We start from the raw sequence: 18,981 nt of genomic DNA, 5'->3' as shown, positions 1-18,981 counted from the left end.
TTTAGATGGTGTAACTACACATGAGAAGTGCCATATTGCTGGCCGAGTGTATCAGAAGAAGTGGCTGAATGAGTGCTTCGTGTTCTGTAGCCTCTCTGGACTTGCTTCACAAATGGAGTTTACCAGGTGAGTGTGGAATTTGTGTTCACCATTGTCCAGAAACCCATCTCACCCCAGGTCTCTTGGCACTGGAGGCTCCAGTAACAGTCATTCTGGGAGGGAGAGAGGGAGACTTCTCCCCCTCTTGCTAGATGTTGTTGGGACACCTCAATACATCCCTCACCCTTAACTGATCGTCGCACCAGGCTTCAGTGAGACACGTAGGTCCCTGAGGCATCTTTCTGCACGTTGGGCTCTGTCTCTGCAGCCTTCTGCAGAGGACTGCTGCAGAGTTACTTTATTCCCAGAGCCTTGCAGCATGCCTTTGTCTTCTTCAGCCACGTCACAACCCCACTCACGCTGTGGCTCTGTGCTTTCTCTCTCTCCAAACCCTAACTCTAGACACTCCCCAGGTCCAATACACGTCCCACCAGGGACTTCCCCCCAGACTGGCCAGGACTGAAAAGTTTGGCCAGTCCTCAGCCTTTCCTGGCAGCCCCTTCACAACCCCACTCACACTGGGACTCTACTCTCTCTCTCTCTCTCCAAACCCTAACCCTGACCCTAACCCTACCCCTAGACAGCGCCCAGGTCTAACACCCACCATCTTTTGCTTTCTCCATGGCTATGCTCACCCTCCAAGAGCCTTTTAGGGTGAAAGTCCAACACCCTGTGCTGAAAAATGGGGAAGTCTTTTGTGGTAACTGATACTTAAGCCCTAGCTTAAGGTTTGGGTAGGAGCAGACTTCATAGGAAAACACCCAAGTCTGTGCCAAAATGGCAATAACAATAATAATCGTAGCAGCCTGCATTTCTAAGATTAGTTGTGTGATCGCTTACAAAGGGATTTAACCTTGCAACATGTTTGTGAGGTTGGTAATTAATTGCTATTATATACTGCTGGAAACTGAAGACAGATAAGATAAGTATCTTACTTAAGGTCATACAGGAAGCCTGCAGCATGGCAGGAATTAGAAGTCAAGTTAATTGGCTCCCAGTTGTGTGCTGAGCTGCGGGATCATGCATGGCCAGCCTCTCTTCAGCTCCACAGGGGCTGGAAAGAGCTGACACCAGCAAATACCTGGTGTGGACTGCAGTGTCCTCTCCTGTGAGGGTGGCCAGTGGGGCAAGCACGAGAGGCAAGGGGGAAGTAGCACGCAGCAGTATTTGGAGCCTTTGCTGCATGCTGCTCATTCCTCTTCCCGAAAAAAACATGCAAATTCTAGAACAAGCGTGCTCCTAGAAAGAGGGACTTCTCCTTTTGCTTCCTCAATTTTGATAAATCCACTATTTGTGGCACAGTCTGATACCTGTAAGTACCTGATTTCTGCTGGGTGAATGCACTGAGAATACAAATGTGCTGTGAGGATGTGAGGGCTACCTTCCTTTTCTGAGGAGGGGAACCTCCTCCTGAATGTCAGCACAAACACTCAGTCACACGCCAGGCTCATTAACCAGCTCTCCAAAAAGCACCTCCAACATAGATGTGCACAGGGGAGACGAGAACAAACTCTCAATCTGGAATCCTTTAACTGTAACAGACACTCAGCAGGGGAAGCCATTAGACAGGAGCTGAAAATTAGCTTTGCAAATTTCTCTGTGCCAGAAGACACAGTCAAAATGAAAACCAAGAGGCTTTTTGGACTATGGTTGCAATTGAAGTGACACTGCATCCATTTGCATGTGTGTGTGCATGTGTATGTGTGCTTCATGATTCCTCCAAGGAAAGCTGCAGCATATGTGTGGGTCAAGAGGCTGAGAGAGGCGCTGCGTTAAAAGAAATTTGAGAAAAACTGTAGCCTTGCAAGCCCTGTGCATCAACGCCGTGCACCTGGTGGTACCCAGGTAAGCAGACTGTGCACGGCAGCGTTAGCAGGGAGTGGTGTGTGAGACACACCTTTTGGAAGGGACAGGCAGCATTTCAGAGGTAGGCGTCACACTCCTCAGACTGTTCAAAGGTGTTTGCAGGAGATAGGGTAACAATGCCTGACCTAGTCTCTAATCTTTTTCATCAGCTTGGCTCTGTTCCCATGCAAAGTACATGAGAACAAAACATGTTAGTGCAAAAGAGCAGCGGAGAAACCCAAGTTCTGTAGCCGTCTGTCTGGAGGACAGGGCAAAGATTCATCTCTGGCAGTTCAGGCAATGCCTACCGCGGGATCCCAGTCCTAATCATTGCAACCCTAAGTGCCTCAATATCCTTGTAGCTTTAAATGGCTTCTTTTCTGGTGATGGAAGTGAAAGATGAAGTAAAAACGTGGCTTCCACCACTGCAGTGCCTGAGCTGTGTTTTCTCTTCGCAATGTTTATCGCCCCGACTTTCCAGGGAGGAGGGGAAGTGCTGGTTGTCCTGATTTACACAAGGGCAGAGGCACAAAAGCAGCAAACATCTCTGTTCTGGAGTTAGCCATCTGTCAAAAACATTGCAGGTGTGCCCCCAGGGGAGCTCCCCTGAGGCGTTTCTCAAAGGACAGGGAACCAAAGTTGAGCTGCTTCCACGTCGCAGCTTACATCCAACCCCTTGACCACCTTGGTTGGTTTGGAGCACAGCGCCTGGCCAGCACCACCCCATCTCCGTCCCAGCTCAGCCCAAACCCTGCAGACCTGGCCTGGTCTCCTCTGCTTCTGGCCCTCCTGGCATCACCAGCGGCATCATCGCCACCGCGTCTGCCCGAAGCACTTCCACCCCCAGCCTGGGCTGCAGGGAGGCTGCTGGATGTGCAGCGTGTCTAACAAGACAGCAGTTCAAGGCAGAGGAAGACATAAAACCAAATTATGCCCGACTCCACGTTCCTAAGAATGTAAAGGAAATGCAGGCAAAAATGAGCTATACAGCTACAGAAAGTTAATGTATGCTCATTTGTGTATCAGAGCATTGTCCGGGGGAGCTCTCAGTTTCCTCTCAGGATCTATAATGAATAGGCCTATAAGAGAATGTTATGGCAGCAGAGATTTCTCTTTTCCTACTATTTAACTTAGAACAATATAGAATCAAAACAAAAAGGCAGCCTTTCAAAGACCAGCAGTACAATACACGCTAAGGACATCACTTCAACCTTAAAATGAAAGAGCCCGGGAGACCTTTGCCCTGTGTATGCTGAGAATTCCTCTCCCTTGATCATATACATGGCAAGGAGATTGCTGTCTGAGATATCCCGCATCCCGCCACGCCCCGGTGTCACAAACTCGCTTTCGCTACCAGCAGATGACAAGACCAGAACCCAGATAAGCAGAAAGATTTTCAAACAGGAAAGATGACGAAAGGAATTGGGCTGTTCTGGGCTCTCCTGAAGTTGCTCTTTGACCCCTTTTGCTGTCCCTTTGTACATTTGGTTAGCCTTGCTCTAAATGTAGGTGACACCAGACAAGACTGGGAATTAAAGAAGCAGCAGCCCAAAACAATGGCTCTGCAAGGCGTTATCTGATCAATTCGTCAGGGTGAAGTATTTATCCCCGACAGTAACAGCGATGGCTTTAATTGTGGCATTATTAACTGCTAGCTGTCATTGCTGCTCAAAGGATGCAGAATAAATGCACAAAAAGAAATAAACACTACATCAGAGATGTCCAGAACCTAGAACAGAGATCCCAATGTCCTAGGAAAAAAAACTCGATTTTTGCCTTTACGCTGATTGCCGTGCGCTGCACCGTGTATTAAAGATTACACTTTGCCTTTTGTTCAGGAAAAGGGCTTGTTCTCAACGCTGGTGGTTTCCATCTTCTCAGGTGCACAGCGCGGTTGTGCCAGGTGTGACCCAGGGAAGGAGAAGCTGTGTGAGGAGGAGGAGGAGGGGAGGTGACTGCATCACTGCTGTTTGCGCATCCCTCTGCCACTGCACAAGGAGAAAAACTTCAGTGGCTTTTCTCTGCAGCAGACCAGCCCCTAAAGGACGTTCTGCAGTACTGCAGAGGCAAGGCGAGCTACCCGGGGCACATTTCTGTCACATGCACTTGCAGACCCTGCGACAACTCATTGCCTTTACAAATGGATTTGATTTATGCTGGTAAGAGGTTCATGCTGTCAGCTTTTTGTCTCGTATTTCTGGCATAATTGATTCTGCCCAGTCATTTCTCTTGCAGTGATTGTTCCTCTTTTCCCAAGCAATAGCTGCCTGTTGCTGAAAGACACCTTAATCTTTTTAATGTAAACTATCTTGAAAACAAGATTTTTAGATATAAAATTTCTGTTACACCAGGAAGATGTTGAGACTGAAATTCTTAGCTCAGGCGGTCTCACTGAGGGACATCCCAGTCAGAGGCAGACAGAAAGGCAGAAAAAGTTGCATTGCTCAATGACCAGCCACAAATCCATGTAGCATTTAAAAGTCTACATGAACATTTTGAACAGTGATACTGTGATAGAGTGGAAGAGCTACGCAAACTCTCCTCCATGGGAATCAAAAGTAGTTCAGTTTTAGCTTTTCCCCTAATCCCACTTTGAGCACGGATTTTTCAACTCCTCTGCCCTGATTTTCTCAAAAGTGCAGGACGAATTTGGCAAATGAAAACTGAGATTTATACCCAGACAAAACTGTCTCCTTTCCTCTTCTTTTGTCCTTGTGCCAGAAACTCTTGAGAAAGCTGAAGATACCGTCATGAAGAATGTTAAAACAAATTGTGGCACATATTCTTGGGATGAGGAAAGGAGAGCCTTTCTCTTGGGAGCATTAGTCTGTGCTCATAGACTTGTGGGATGTCGTAGTGCCTGTTTGTGGCTGCCTGCCCTGTTTGATATTGTTTACCAGCTCTGACGCTCTGGATAGTACATTAGGAAAGAAAAGTTAGCAATTGAATGTTAATAACAACCACAGTTATGCACAAACTTACAGAGAGATCAACTTCAGAAACCAGAGGAAGGCACGCTACATCATGGTTTATTAACTGAAATTAATAACGGTGTTGCACCATGCAGGCTTGAACATCACATTTCAAATGCAAAGTAGAGGATCATAAAAAAGGCAGAGTATGTGGCTAATTTATAACAAATGTTTTTAGCCTTGGTATAAAGATCACGCTGCAACGAATACATTGTGAAAGCCCAAACTGCTGAACCCCCTAAGGGGTTTCTAGTCCCTTGTTCTCTTCCCAGAATGTTCACCTGGTACAGGCCTTAGGACACGAATAACCACATCTGTCAGTCTTTTTAGTTGAAAGGAGTATAGATTGGACAGTATCCCCAAATAGGCCCATGTCTCCATAATGCTAAGACAAAATCAGACGTGTATACATCCTTCTTCAAATGTAAGGACAACATTTCCTGATGGGGATTTGCATCTGGAGCCAGGTGGGGGAAACCTCCGACATCCCCTTCAGCATCCTGCTGGCTCCTGAACTCACCTTGCCCAGGCAGCTCCTTCATCCCAGCAGCCGTGCCATCGCGGCCCTTTTGGTTTTGGCCTGTACCTCCCTTTCATCAGGGCAGGTGACGTTGCCCAGGCAGAGCTGCATTTCACATGTGGCGAAATGCAACACGCCACAGCGAGCCAGATAATGGAGCCACCCGTGTTTATCTGACGTGGTGCAAAAGCCATGAGAAAATGGTCCACGTGTGAGCACAGCCTAGAAATTCAGAGCAATTCCAAGCCTATAAATACATCACACCGAAGACATGTTTTGTCTTTCTGGACAAAGTTAGAACCTGATGTATCGGTGGATTAAGTAATAAAACTGTTAACGGGATCATTAGTGGCTTCGTGGTAACAACCAGCCCTGACTTTCCCAGAGACCCATGGTGTCATTGTATTTGGAAAAGCCTTCGCTGAGTAGGATGATGAGCTGTGAGAAACACACGGCTGTCTTTCAAAGTGCGATGGGCCAACTGCACCGAGACCGTAGCCAAAGGAGGCTCTGCCCCAGGCAATCCCTCCCCATCACACGCTGTGCTGGGTTCACGCTGACGTAGGGTTCTGGAGATTAATCACCCTCTCTGGTGATTCCGATTGGGCCAAGCCCCGCTCTCTTCCCTGAGTTCTTACTCCATCCTTACTCAACAGGAGATTTGCCAAGATTGAGGAGAAGTTGTTTTTAAGCACGAGAACCTCCGGGAGGCTTAGCGGAACGGGACCTTCAGGGCCAAAATAAACTCGAAGTGAGCGCACGCGCGGCCCCACGAACAGCAGCCGGGGTGGCTGGCCCCGAGGCCGCCGGTGCTGCAGCCTAGGGGCAGGGCCACCCACTGGCTTTCCCTCTTCTTAGAGAGCCAGCAGGGCACTGAGCTTTCTCACCGTGATTTTTCACTTCCAAAACGAATTGGGATTTGCCAACAAGATCAGTGAAATCTCCACCTCTATCAAGCATGTGGCGAGAGAGCAGCTTTCAGCCAGTTCTCTTCTCACTCAGATCCTACCACAAATGTAAAACCAACCGAAATAAAATAAATGTTCTTGGTCACAGAAAGGCAAATTCAAAGACAGGCTATTGTGATCAGCTTTAAACCTGTGTAACGGAGAGCAAAGATCGACCCAAGTGCACGAACACGAAATGAAAATAACCCAGACATCATCCATTCGTAGAGAAAAAATGTGGCAGGCTAAAAGTTTAGCTGATTCTCTCTGCTTCACACCATGTAATAGCTTAAATTGTGTTTAAAAGGTTCTCGGGGTGACATCATCGTTTCCATTCACTTGAATCACCCTTTATTTGTAAGAGTACAAATAGTTAAAAGCTAGCCAGATTATAGCTTTCTCAGATTTTAGCTGTTTAGCTCTCTGTTCCGCTGTGTCATGCAGCAAGAGCTGCTACAACTTCCTCGCCTGGTGTACACCTACCAAGGGGTCTGGGAAAAGCATTTCTGCCACACCTGGGCGCTGCATTAGGAGCTCTGATATTCCTCGTGGGCTGAGGAGCAGAGCAGTACCTGGGCTTTAAGCAGTGGCTGTGCACGAAGTTCTTTCCCTTATCTTTGCAAATTAGCGCTGATGGAGTTAATTTGCAGCAAATGGAGAGGGGGGGGGGCTGCGTGGGGAGAGGGGCCGTACCTTCAGCTGGACAACACTGCACCTGTGGGATTTATTTTTCTGCAAGGAAAGACAGGGACCTTGAGGCTTGCAAGTGATAATCCACTGTGCCTTACTTCCCTCCTTTCAAACACAGTTGCATGCGTCTTCCTGTTCAGGGCTCTGGGCAATCTCTTCCAACAGCCATTTCCTGTATGAAGGCGTACTGTAATTAGGATTGCCCACAAGAAGGGTTTCCAAATGCTACTGTGTGGGCATGTGTTACAGCCCCTCGGGGAGGCAGCTTCAGGCAGCTGGAAGAACAAGTGAAGAAGCAGAGGGGAAAAACACTTTTTATAACTCCTGGAGGACACGCTGTCGTAGGCATCCGCACATTAAAGGTCTGAAACGGCAGCCCCTGCGCAACCAAACCCCCAAATTCGGGAAGTCCAGGCTCGGTATCAGCTTTCAGGATGATCCCTGTGGCTACAAAGAGCCAAGGCGAGCCCTTCTCAGTAGCAGTGAGGGAATCTAGGATCAGGACTGGGATACTAAGGAGGCTCCGTGCCCGTGTCACCAGCTGCAGGCTTCTGGAGACAAGGAGAAAATTGCTTCAACTCCCAAATTATTGTATTCAGCGCTAATTTCAGCTAATGAGGTATGGGTTAATGGCAAACAGGACGAATCCCTTACAGGATAGCTGTTTGTGTGTGTGTGTTTGTGTGCCATATCCCCGTGAGTGACAGGGGCTGTCCCAGTTTACCCGCAGCTAGGGAGGAGTGGGCAGAGTCGCCCCGTGGAGATTGCTGCTTTTTCTGCAAACTGACCTTAGGGTATCTATAAGGAAGAATTTAAGGTTTGTGATTTCTGAGCTGTGGGCTCTAAGGAAGCAAAGATTTTGACTGCAGTGTTTTAAATTCATGGAGATTTTTAAAAAAATGGAACAGGTAATGACTAGGTCAAGCTTCCTTGACCCTCAAATCAAGAACAATCCCAAAAGGACTGAAAACTCCCCTCTCTACTTCCTTGGCAATCGTGTTCCCACAGTTCAGAAAAACACAGGAAGATCTAAGGAAACCTATGTGGAAATGCAGAAGACAAAGGCAAGTGGTCTGAAAATAGAAGGCTGGTCCATATATTTCCTTTACATTCTGGTCCTGAGTCCAGTTTTTGGCTGAATTTTGAAATCTCAGGGAGCATATGCTTTTGCCATTCTCAGCAGGGCACAAAGGAAAACAGGCTTGTTTGGCCTTGCCTCGTTTGAAGGGTTAGAAGAGGTCCTTTCCTTCTTACCCACTGATGTCTGAGATTCCTTTTTAGCGCTGAAAGCTTTGCAGCTTAGAGCCGCAATGAAAGCCCCGAACGCTGGTTGCACATGCACCGTGCACTGGCTGTGACTCTTTTACCTTTGTGGATATTGTGGGGGGGGAGGCTTGAAAAAATTGCCCTTGAAAAGTTTAGTTCAGCATGAAGACTTGGTGCATCTCCTTGGTGCAATCTCGAACACCAGGGATTTGGCTGCAGGTCTCAGACCCTGGCTTGGCTAACCTCTGCACCAGGCACCATGTAAAGGCAAAATTCATTTTGGTACAGGGAAGAGAGACTGCGCAGACCTCTAGAGCTGAGAAATTCCTCCAGACTTTTTCTAATGTAAAAATTCAAGGAATCCTGAGCCCTGAGGGGAGTTTAGGAGACATCCAGGGAAGGGGGGAGCGAGCAGGAGAGGGGTGTAGGATGTAGTGAGGACAAAAAGTATGTGCTGTAAAGACAGGCTAATCCAAGGACTTGGGGATGAGGGCGTTGGGCTGCCTTTTGTAAAACAGTTCACACATCTACTCACTATCCATCATAAAACGGTTCACAGACTCACTCCCCATCAGAGTACAAAGCTGTATGAAACTGTTAGCGACTGCCTAATACAAAGCTAACAACTGCACCACGGGGCACTGGCTCAGCTGCCCTCAATATGTGGATTCATTGCATGCAATTTCCCAAACCTCTGAAAGCAAAAAGCTGAGATGGTCCCTCCGGGGCACACGGGGCAATGCCGGTTGTGGCCGCATGTGCTGCACAGCCTGCCTCAAGGATAGCAGAGAAAAGCCCAGATTCAGCTCTGTGGAGTGGACACGGGACTGGAGATTCTTTCCAGCTTCCTATTCCCGTTACTGGAGAATGCAGGAGGTCCGGCCAGGTCACCAGATTTGCCTCGTTCAGTTGTGGATGTGTGCTGATACCTGGTTTGGGGTGGGCTGGGGTTCCCCACACAAGTTGGTGCAGCACTCAGGCAGTGTGGAGCTTGCCCAAAATGGGCACCAATCAGTTTTGTTCATCACAGGCTCATGAGATCAGGCTCCCTACCTTCTTCAAACCTTCCTCCTTTCTCACTTGAAGCAAATGGCTCACGGGCAAGCCCCTAAGATCACAACTCCTATACAGAAAGCCTCGCTTCACATGATTTCTTCTAATCTTGGCTTGCTCCTGGTGATTGCAAGCTCTCTGCTGCTAAAGTTCTGCTCCCTGGGGCAGCCTTCAAGCGTGTGCTTATATTAAATGCCATTTCCAGATAATAACCTTGACTGGCTGATTTTGGCAGGTTCTCCTATTTTCTCAGTGGCCTTAAAAAGAAAAATTAAAGAAGTGCCTAACCCAGGAGATCAGTTCTCCGTTGCACACGTTTTATGCCCTCTTGTTTATGTAGCCAGCTTTTCTGGCCATGTGGTGGAGTACAGCTAGATGCTCTGCCCGAAGGTGAGAACCAGAATGCCTCGACTGGCACCCAGCAGCCTTTGTGTCCCGTCAGTCATTCGAGCTGCTTTCTGAAGGAAAACACTTGGGACACATCTATTTTGCTCCTGGCTGTTGTTTAGATATTCTGAATATCTTTTAATTGCTTCCACTCATAATTTCCCATTCCAGTGACATCAGGCTGGTCTAGAGCAAAAAAGGAAAGGTGGAGCAAGGGAGATGAGAGGGAGTAAGCACAAGAACTTCAGCAGGGCTGCTAAGCTTCAGTGTCCTTCTCATACTCTCTGTGAAAGTCAAACGCTGCCTCCTGGAAATTTCCTGTGTAGTTTTAAAAAATGCAGGTTGCTGCTGCTGCCCCCAAAACTGTTTTGCAACGTAAGCTGAAAGCAGCTCCTCTGTTCATCCCGTCCTTTGCTGATGATCAAGTGACCCTTGCTGCATATGCTTTGCAAATGTCTTTGGAAGCAAAAGGCACGTTTCATCTCTGAGCGTATGCAGCATAAGGCAGATTTTCACCCTCCTTCAAACCGTGCTGGCAGTTTGGAGGACAAACTTACAAAAAAAGGCAGCTCACGTACCACTGACTGTACCTAAGAAATCTCTCGTGCTTGTTGGAAACCTTTTGCAATAAGGTGACCTGCCGGCAATACACATATTGTAAATACAGCCCGACTCGATGGATTCCTTCAGACTGAGTTGGGTTGAACTACTGCTTTGCGAGCAATTCAGAGACCATACAAAAGAGTAGAGACCACTCAAATGTACACTGCTGCTCTTATTTAGATTCATGTGTATTGCCATACCAAAGGGGAAACGTGTGCAGATAAATATTTTTGAAATTTTAAAAGAAGATATGTTAAGTTCTTGTAACAGAAACCTTCAACAATCTGGTTTGTATTCTCAGTATTCTTTTGGGTACGATGCTGGTTTTTAGAAGCTCAGGGAGTATTCAGAAATACTTTGCATTTTTTTCCTTGCCTTAAATAGATGAATTAGTGTAAGAGATTTCCAGTTGGTTTTGAAAGTGGCAGCTTCAGGCAGAGAAGCTCATATATCACAATCTTATAAAAAGTCTCCTTTGCTTTTTATAACATTTTCCCACAGTAAAGCAAATGTTTAGAAATAACACCAATTAAGAGACACATTTTTGGTTTACTAGAACCGATCAGCAGCCCATATTGTCGGCTATCCAATCCTCCACTTCCCAGCACTGGCTGCCTCAGAGGAAGGCAGAAGCACACCCCGAATGCCTCTGCCTTCGCAACAACGCGCCGCCGGCTCCGCAGTCCTTCTGGCTACATGCAGTGGGCACCCTCGCTGGCAAGCTGGCAGGGTTCTGAGCTCCTGAAGCTTTCGATTAGCTCTTGACATGTGGCACATTTGAAATGCATCTGTTAGTAAGCTAAATTGCCTTTCCTGGTACATTTGTAGGTCTGTTTGCAGAAGAAGTTGCAAAATGAAACAAACAAAAAATGTTAAATTCCAAACTGGCTTCAGTGTCAAAGGGATCAGGCAGGACCTAATTTTAATTCTCGAATCTTGTTAGTTTTGCAGTGTTACGTCCTTGCAGTTACCGTGTTTATTCCAATACCGGAAAAGTTATTTGGAAAGCGTATATATTAAAAACTTTTTGATAATAATATCAAGGAGCGAAAGACACTACAGAAGGTACTGCCAGTGTCAATAATTCTTTTCAGATGTTTTTTTAAAGGCCTACCTAGAACTTGTGCCAGCTGTCGGCATCTCCACAACTCTTATTACTATGTAAAACGTTTTTAGCAGAAAGCCCCTAACTAGTACAAGAAAGAGTTTGAAATAAGCTCTGTAATAAACGAAAAGAAAGTGGATATTTCATGATACCTGTGGAACTGTCTTAGGAAGTTTAAAGACACATGAAATATTTTGAAGCTACGTTTTAAGATGAGGCAGGAATTTGTTGGGATGAAGTTTGCACGGTCTCTCCTCCCTGCTAAACACGGACACGGAGCGAATGATCCTCCTTGCACAGGAGTTCTCTGAAGGAGACCACCCATTGATCCGGATCAGTTTTACGGCTATGGACAACTTCTGTCCTCTGGTATCCCTGGCCCAGGTAGGGGATCTGCTGAGCTGCAAAGCAGGACATAACGACACAGCGGCTGCAACCACTGATACAGAAGGAGAGGGCACTCCAGCTCCCTTGCTGAGGTTTGGTAAGGGCCACGAGTGTTCCCTTTCTCTTGGCTGCCCGGGAAGTCCTGCCCAGGAAGGTGCCCCTGGGGCTGGGCAGCTGCACTGCCCTCACTCAGCACCTCAGGGGCAACGTCTTTCACCGTTGCAAAATCATCTGTCTGCCTTTTAGATGTTTGGGTTTGAATCAGATTCAAGTTCTTCAGCGTAACTCTGCCTAACTTTGACCAGAAAGATCCCAGAGGAGGCTTAACCTACAGCCTGCAGGACAGATCCATGCCTCTTGTCCCTTGGGAGGTCAAACAAAGTTTGATTAAATTCACCGCTGGAGATGAACTTTGAGGGAAAGGTGACTGAGGAGTTAATACCTCGCTAACATCAGTGCTATCCAGAATCCTCCGACTTCCTGGCCCTGTTTCAGTTTGGCTTCCAGCCTAATTAGGGCACACAGACACTGTGCTAACAGATTCTTTTCCTAATGATGGACAAAGGTCTGACAGCCATGATGCTGCTTCCAAATCCATCATGAGCCTTTGCCTACAGGGACAGTTAGCGATGTGCCTGTCTTCCTTTCCTTCTCACTGGATGCACACATTGCCTCCTCTCTGCCAGGCACTGATGAGAAGGTGAGCCTGGACCAACTTCCAAAGCTGTTAGCACCAAAAGTGCCAGGAAAGCAGTGCTGGTAAGTGAAGAACCAAGGCGGCACTGCAGTGTGGGCATCATCTCTACCCAACCTTTTCACCCAGCCACTGGGGTGCCACTGCACCATGCTCCACTTCAGGAGCACTTGCAGCAAGACATGCTTTCTCCCTTCTGCCAAACACTTGCCCTCATCTCCCTCCGATCCACAGAAGTCTGTGGGGATTTATTTATGCCTTTGGGAAGCTCCCGGCTGGATTTCTGGTAACACACCTTCTACGGGCAGCCCTTCCAGCCTGTGCATTAACTGCCAGTTAACACACACGTGTCAGCCAGGTGGAGCAATTCGAGGAACCCCCCCCAGAGGGACACACAGGCTCCCTGTTCCCCACCAGGTGCACCTCAGGGTGCAGCTCCTGGTGTCCCGTGCGGCATGGGACCACGGCACCAGCCTTACTGGGGCACTCAGGCTGAGGGTCACCAGAGTGCCGGCCATGGAAGGCTCTTTGGCCTGCACCATTTGTGGTGGCATTTATTTATTTTTTTTCAGGAAACGCTGGACAGGCAGTTTGCAGCACGACCTGAGGATAACCACTTATTGTGCAGGGAGCTGTGGGGAAGATGCTGTAGGGGATATGTGAAATGCCCTGGGCTAGCACCTTGCAGCCAGCCTGGGGGCGTTTCTGCAGAAGGAACCCATCTCTGAGCGGAGCCAAGAAAACCAAGGATGCTTCGGTGTGTCCACCTCATGAAACTAACCCCCAAAAGGCTTGTAAAGTGCTGAGCACCCTGTGAAACCCATCCACCACCCAACAAAACTCGCAGGGATCTGCCTTCAGAGGCTACCTAGCACCTCACCCCCTCACCCAGCACGTGCCAACGGAGTAACTTCACCGAGCACTGCCGAAACGCCAAACCCTCTGCGTTACCCCTGGGCTCCCCAGCCCCCACAGGGACCCCCAAACCCCACAACCTCCCCCCAAAACTTACAGCCCCCCCCCCCAACCCCACCGAGCCCCCCACAGCTCCCCTCAGGGGAGCCGGGCAGCGCCCCTCGCCCGCTCCCGGGGAGACCCCGCGGCGCCCCCTGGCGCCCGCCCGCCCGCTCCCTGAGGCGGCGCCGGGCGCCTCCGGTCCCGGCCGCGTCCCGGAGCCCTCCGGGGGGCTCGTCCCGGGGACCTCGGGCTCTTACCGGGCGTCAGCAGCAGCAGCAGGGCGCAGGCGGCCGTGGCGGCGCTGGGCCGGGGGGCCATGGCCGGGCGGAGAGCTTGGCCGGAGCGGGGCGGGAGGGGCAGAGCGCGGCGGGCAGCGAGTTGCCGCTGCCGGTCACCGCCTCATCCTGGCGCCGCGGGGCTGGTTCTCGCCGTCTTTTCTTCCCGAGGTGCAGGTTTTTAAAAGTTTTGTTTGCTCGTTTGGAGGTCCGGGATAACTTTATTCCTCGTTTTGTTTTGTTTTGTTAATTCAGGGGGTGGGAGGCAGTGACGGCGCGGAGTAACGCCAGGGGTTATTGTAACACCCCGAAAACTTGGACTCCCCCCCCCCCCCAAAAAAAAAAAAAAGAATAAAAATAATAAAATAATAATAATAATAAAGTTTCCTGCGGTCGGCGAGCTCGCCTGGAGCTGGGGCTGAGGCGGCCGCCGGGATGGGGGCGCAGGTGCGGCGGGGCCGAGCCCCTGGTCCCGTCCCGTCACCTGCCGGGGGACGCCCCGAGGGGCTCGGGCATGGCCGCAGCCCGCCCAGGGGCTTCTCCTCCTCCTTCTCCCCCACCCCTCCGGGTCCGCTTTGCCTTGGCTGGGAAGTTTGATACGAGCCCGGGATTCTTTATAGGGACAGGAAAAAAAAAAAAAAAAAGAGGAAGGAGAGACGTCACCAGGCGAGGGGACTTCACTCTCTCTCTCTCTCTCCCTCCCTGTCATTTCACAGAGCTCCTGGATTTCCTGTTGCTGCTTGAGATGGGGCAAAGGAACGAGCCGAGCTGTGCCCCGCTGCCTCCCTGCCCTGCAGAGCTGGAGCTGCGCTAGCATCAGGTGGCAACATCCCCCCCGGGCCTGTCCCCGCTTCCCCTGAAGGGCGCCCGAGGTGCCAGCATCCCCTCCCGGCACAGGGAGCACAGGGCAATGCTGCCGAGGAGCACTGGAGCACTCTCTTTACTCCCTTTCCCTGGTTATTTTGCAGTTTGGGTTCTCCCGGTGCCGCTCTGTGTGTCTGTCCTGCTGGAGTGCCAGCCCTGTGCTCCCAGCCCCGCTGCCTGCAGTGTTGCAGCAGCCGCTGCCAGCGCACCCCGTGCACTTGGGACACAGAGAAAGTTTCTTGTTGGAGTAGGACATTCTGGGCAGCTCCAATTTTGTTAATATTTACACAGCTCAGCTGCCTCCATAATCTCTCATGGGTTTCTCGTAACAGCTGCTTCTGTGTCACCCAAGAATTGTCTCCAGGCATTTGGGTGTAGACAGATCCACCCACGTGTTGAGCTTTCCAGCCCATCCACGTGCCTTTGCTCTTGCCATGCCAGGCAGGACTGGAGCAGGAGCAAACGCTCCTTCAGTGTGGTTCTGGCAGGGGACTCGCAGATGCTTCCCCTTTTTTCGCCTCCGCCCCAGGACAACAGAGTCCTTTCCTGCTCCAGCGCTGCTGCTTTAGCCCCAGGTGCCTCCAGGGCTGGTGCACCTGCATCTGCGAGGATGAGAAGCTGTGCTGAGCTGATGCCAGGTGTCCTGGGAGATGTCCCTGCTCATAAAAGGAATGCTTCTGGAAATGCAGTTGGCATTCAGGTGACAGGAGGGAGCTGTTCTGTGCTATCGTTAAACGCACATCCCAGTTACATGGCTTTTTACATACACAAACCACTCCACTCTACTGATAATGAGAAAGTGGTGGAAGCTCTACAGCTACTCACACAGACTGTCACTCCCAGTAATGCCACAAATGAGACGCTGGGGTTAAATGACCTATTACAGTAAAGCACTGTCGATCTCCATAGCTGAATGGCAGGGTTTGTTTGGAGTTTTTGTTACTCTACCTCAGTTTCTTTTCAAAAAAAGAGAAAAATAGCAGGTGTATTAGACCTTATACTGAATGTATATCATAGGTTTTAATGAAACTGAACTGCAATCAGGATATTATGAAGTTTCCAATGCCTATTATGTGGTGCAATTGCCTAAAGTAACTAGGAAAATAAAACTAACATTCACATTTTAAAGAAAATGTACAGCATTGAAGAGGCTTTCAGGGTAGGGAGTAGCTGCATTACCTGAGCGTTCCCTAGGCTTCCAACCTTAGATGCTATCATGCTGGGGGAACGTGGTATGCTGGCTCTGAGGAACAGTACGGAGCGTAGAGTGGAGCGGAGACACCACAGCATCTCCAGGTGGGGACTAGATTGTTCTTGTGCACACCAAGACTGATAAGCCGCACTTTTGCTACCCTGGGCCAACGACCTGTCATGTTTTGTCAAATGCTGTACCCTAGTGTACTTTTTGCTCATTAGAATATCATTATAATACCAAAACACACGTCCATCCCAAAAGCTACCCACCTCCAAGGTGCGACCTCCCCTCACTGAGCACGCGTTCCGAATTTCTCGGAGCCCATTCCTTTAAACGGAGACGGGAAAACTTTTCACCATTCATAACTCAGATATGCTTGACTGCAGTCACTCAAGCTCCAGCTGAAAGATAGAAAATAATATAAATTGGCCTAAGAGAGAGGGGATGTCAGGGAAGATACCATCGTTAGGGAAGATACCACCATCAGGGGAGATACCATCACAAGGGAATACACCATCCTGAGGACCTCCTGACCCCTGGGATCAGTCGATGGGCTGAGCCTCTCTTCACCCCTGATTGGGATGCCTGTGGGTTAGATTTGAACACTTGGTTATACTGTGTGTCTCCGCGGAAACTTAGAAATCTCTACAGAGTCTTTGTGCCTTTTAAAGCGTTAATTTCCAGGCTGTGTACCTGTGTATTTCATGCGTGCTAGCTTGCTTTTGTGGACAGTAAATTATCACCGGCAATCCAAAGACCCCGGGTACCTGTTGCTGTAATAAATTGCACTTCACTGCATTGTTCCTAGCTGTGATAGCTCTCATTGAACACGACTAGAGTGAGGGCAGTTATATGTTACTGGTGAATCCCTGACGATGGTAGTTCAGTGCTCTGAGTCCAACCAGACCCATATCGGTTAATGCGTTACTGGTGAATCTGTGATTGTGACAGTTCAGTGTCCTGAATCCAACCGGACCCGTAACGGTTAATCGGCTACACCCCTTATTGCGACAGAGAAATTGGCATAGTCGGCAGGATTGCTATGGATAAACTGCTGCAATAATGCAAATGTTTCCCTTCCCAGGTGGGGAAGGAGTGGGCCCAAAAATTTTGGAAAAATCAAGAGGAAGTGGTAGAACGTATTGAGCAGTGTCAGGCTTCACAAAAGATCAGACAACGAAAGGGTAAAGGTGTGATTTGTGCTGTGTTAGATGCCTGTTTGTCTTGTGCTCAGCAAGAAGCTAAGGAAACTCCTGCTCCCAAACTGATTTCTGATGTGGAACATACAGCTTTGAAATCAGAGAATGAGGTGCTGAAGTCGTCATCAGCCTTCGTAAGGGAGACGGGAGAAACATTAGGAATCAGAGTGGATAAACTTTTGAATGAGAATAACAAACTTGTGACTGAAAATGATAAACTTGTGGGTGAGAATAATCCTCTTAAACAATTGCTGGAGAGGTTTAGTCATCTGTTAAATAGAATACAGCCTTCTGCTCCGGTTAAGTGGGATTGTAAATCATGCAGCCCCTGAAAGCTGGGATGGTGATTTTTGGTTTGACAGTGATGATGATGTCAAAGAGATTGCTGGTTCTGAACATCAATTGATTTCCTTGAGACCTTTGGTTAAAATTGAGACTACCTTTGATGGTGATGATGATGAAATCTGCACTACTGCGTGAACGATTTCATGGTCACCAGCAGAGTTGGTTAAAATACAGGAGAATTTCTCAAGGTGGTCAGGAGAATCAGAAGCTGATTATGTGTGGTGAGTTTCTCTTGAAGGAGGAGATCAAATTATGTTGAGTGAGGAAGAGGCAGGAGACTTTTGGGGACCTGGAGTATTTTTAACCACCACACCAGGAGACCATAATTACTCTATAACTGCATGGGAGAACTCTGGGGAGAATTGCCTAGGCGGAAAGCCCCCAGCCCATACAGAAACTGCAACTTCTGCACCGAGCCCAATTGAGGAGGCAGAAACTCAGCGAAAAACCTCCTATCCCCGGGGAGGGCAGTGAGCCACCTTGCTCGGCAGGTATTAGCAATTCAATAGCTCGCTAATGAACACTGACCCTGTCATTGCCATTCCCATTGGACCCTGAAAAATATCGGTAAATTTTCTTACTGGCACCAGGACCCAAATGTCAGTAATTACACGTGAGACAGCACAGCCCCTGAGCGTTGACGCAGGGTTAAATTCACCAGGCTCGATGGTGCACAGTGCCCCACCACAAAAAAATTCACTCTGTCTGCCAGAGGAACAAAAATTAACCGGAGCAGAAGTATTAGTTGGTGCTGCATGTGCTATTTTAGGACTTGACATACTGCGTGGCCGTATGTGGAAACTCCCTGATGGAACTGTGTGGAGTTTCGCGACACATCAAAGGGATTCAGGCACAGTGAAACTGAGGCTGTTACAAACAGCCATACCCTTACCCCCCGCTAAAATCACTAATGTTTGGCAATAGAGAGATAGTGAAAGCCTTCTGTGCATCTGACAGTAGCAATAACTACTCCCAAATATCCCACACACATGGGAACTCAAAGATTGCTGTTTCACCCTCTTTCTAACCCTGACGGTTGAATACAACCAAGCGTATTTTATTTTCTTTCGTGTTCACGGGAATCCTGAGTGAACTGCATGTGGACAGCTGGAGAATCACAAACCAACAGTTTGGATTGATAATGCTGTGCTTTCCCCTGACCTTGATGCAATTACAGGCCTTAAAGGAAATTTAGCTCCTGTGGTTGTGCGCGGAGCTGAGGTGTTTCACCGTGACATCTAACCAGGCATTGTCACGGTATAGGACAAGCCCTAGAACATCTCAAGCCAAAAAGGACCTAAATCTCTCTACTTTAGTTCTACATGGAAACAAAATATTTTCCGAAGATGAATGGAGTTGGAATGATTCTCTAAGAGTGGATGGACTTCAAGACTGTCTTTTGGGGTTACAGAGGCACAGAATTATCAATACAAAAAAGAACACACCAATTCGGCCTTACGTTAATCTCACTCCTTCCATCTTCAGCACAGGTCCTTATATAGTTAAAAATGTGGGACAACAAGTTCTCGTTACCCCTAGCTGGTCTCTAGAAAGGGTATTGGGAACAGGGTTAGGTAT

At 48.7% G+C, this 18,981-nt stretch overlaps 2 protein-coding genes across 3 annotated transcripts in view; one reads left to right on the top strand and one right to left on the bottom strand.

The window, feature by feature from the left end:
• Window positions 1–14,366, bottom strand: part of LOC311444120 (vascular endothelial growth factor receptor kdr-like) — a 131,211-nt gene extending 116,845 nt beyond the window's left edge. The window contains exon 1 of one of the 2 annotated variants that reach the window (XM_084535021.1): window positions 13,783–14,366. In XM_084535021.1, coding sequence (XP_084391147.1) covers window positions 13,783–13,843 — 61 coding nt within the window. In that variant the 5' untranslated portion in view covers window positions 13,844–14,366. The remainder of the gene's footprint in view (window positions 1–13,782) is intronic. The other variant, XM_084535022.1, reaches the window with a different exon arrangement.
• LOC311444123 (uncharacterized protein) overlaps window positions 1–18,981 on the top strand; it is a 293,968-nt gene that overhangs the window by 213,764 nt on the left and 61,223 nt on the right. The window contains exon 5 of the mRNA XM_084535025.1: window positions 6–126. Coding sequence (XP_084391151.1) covers window positions 6–126 — 121 coding nt within the window. The remainder of the gene's footprint in view (window positions 1–5; window positions 127–18,981) is intronic.

The sequence above is a fragment of the Aythya ferina genome, assembly GCF_964211825.1.
Source record: "Aythya ferina genome assembly, chromosome: 13".
In the NCBI taxonomy this organism is placed as follows: Eukaryota; Metazoa; Chordata; class Aves; order Anseriformes; family Anatidae; genus Aythya; species Aythya ferina.
Note: the sequence above shows the minus strand (reverse complement) of the source record. Positions and strands in the feature narration are given on the sequence as shown.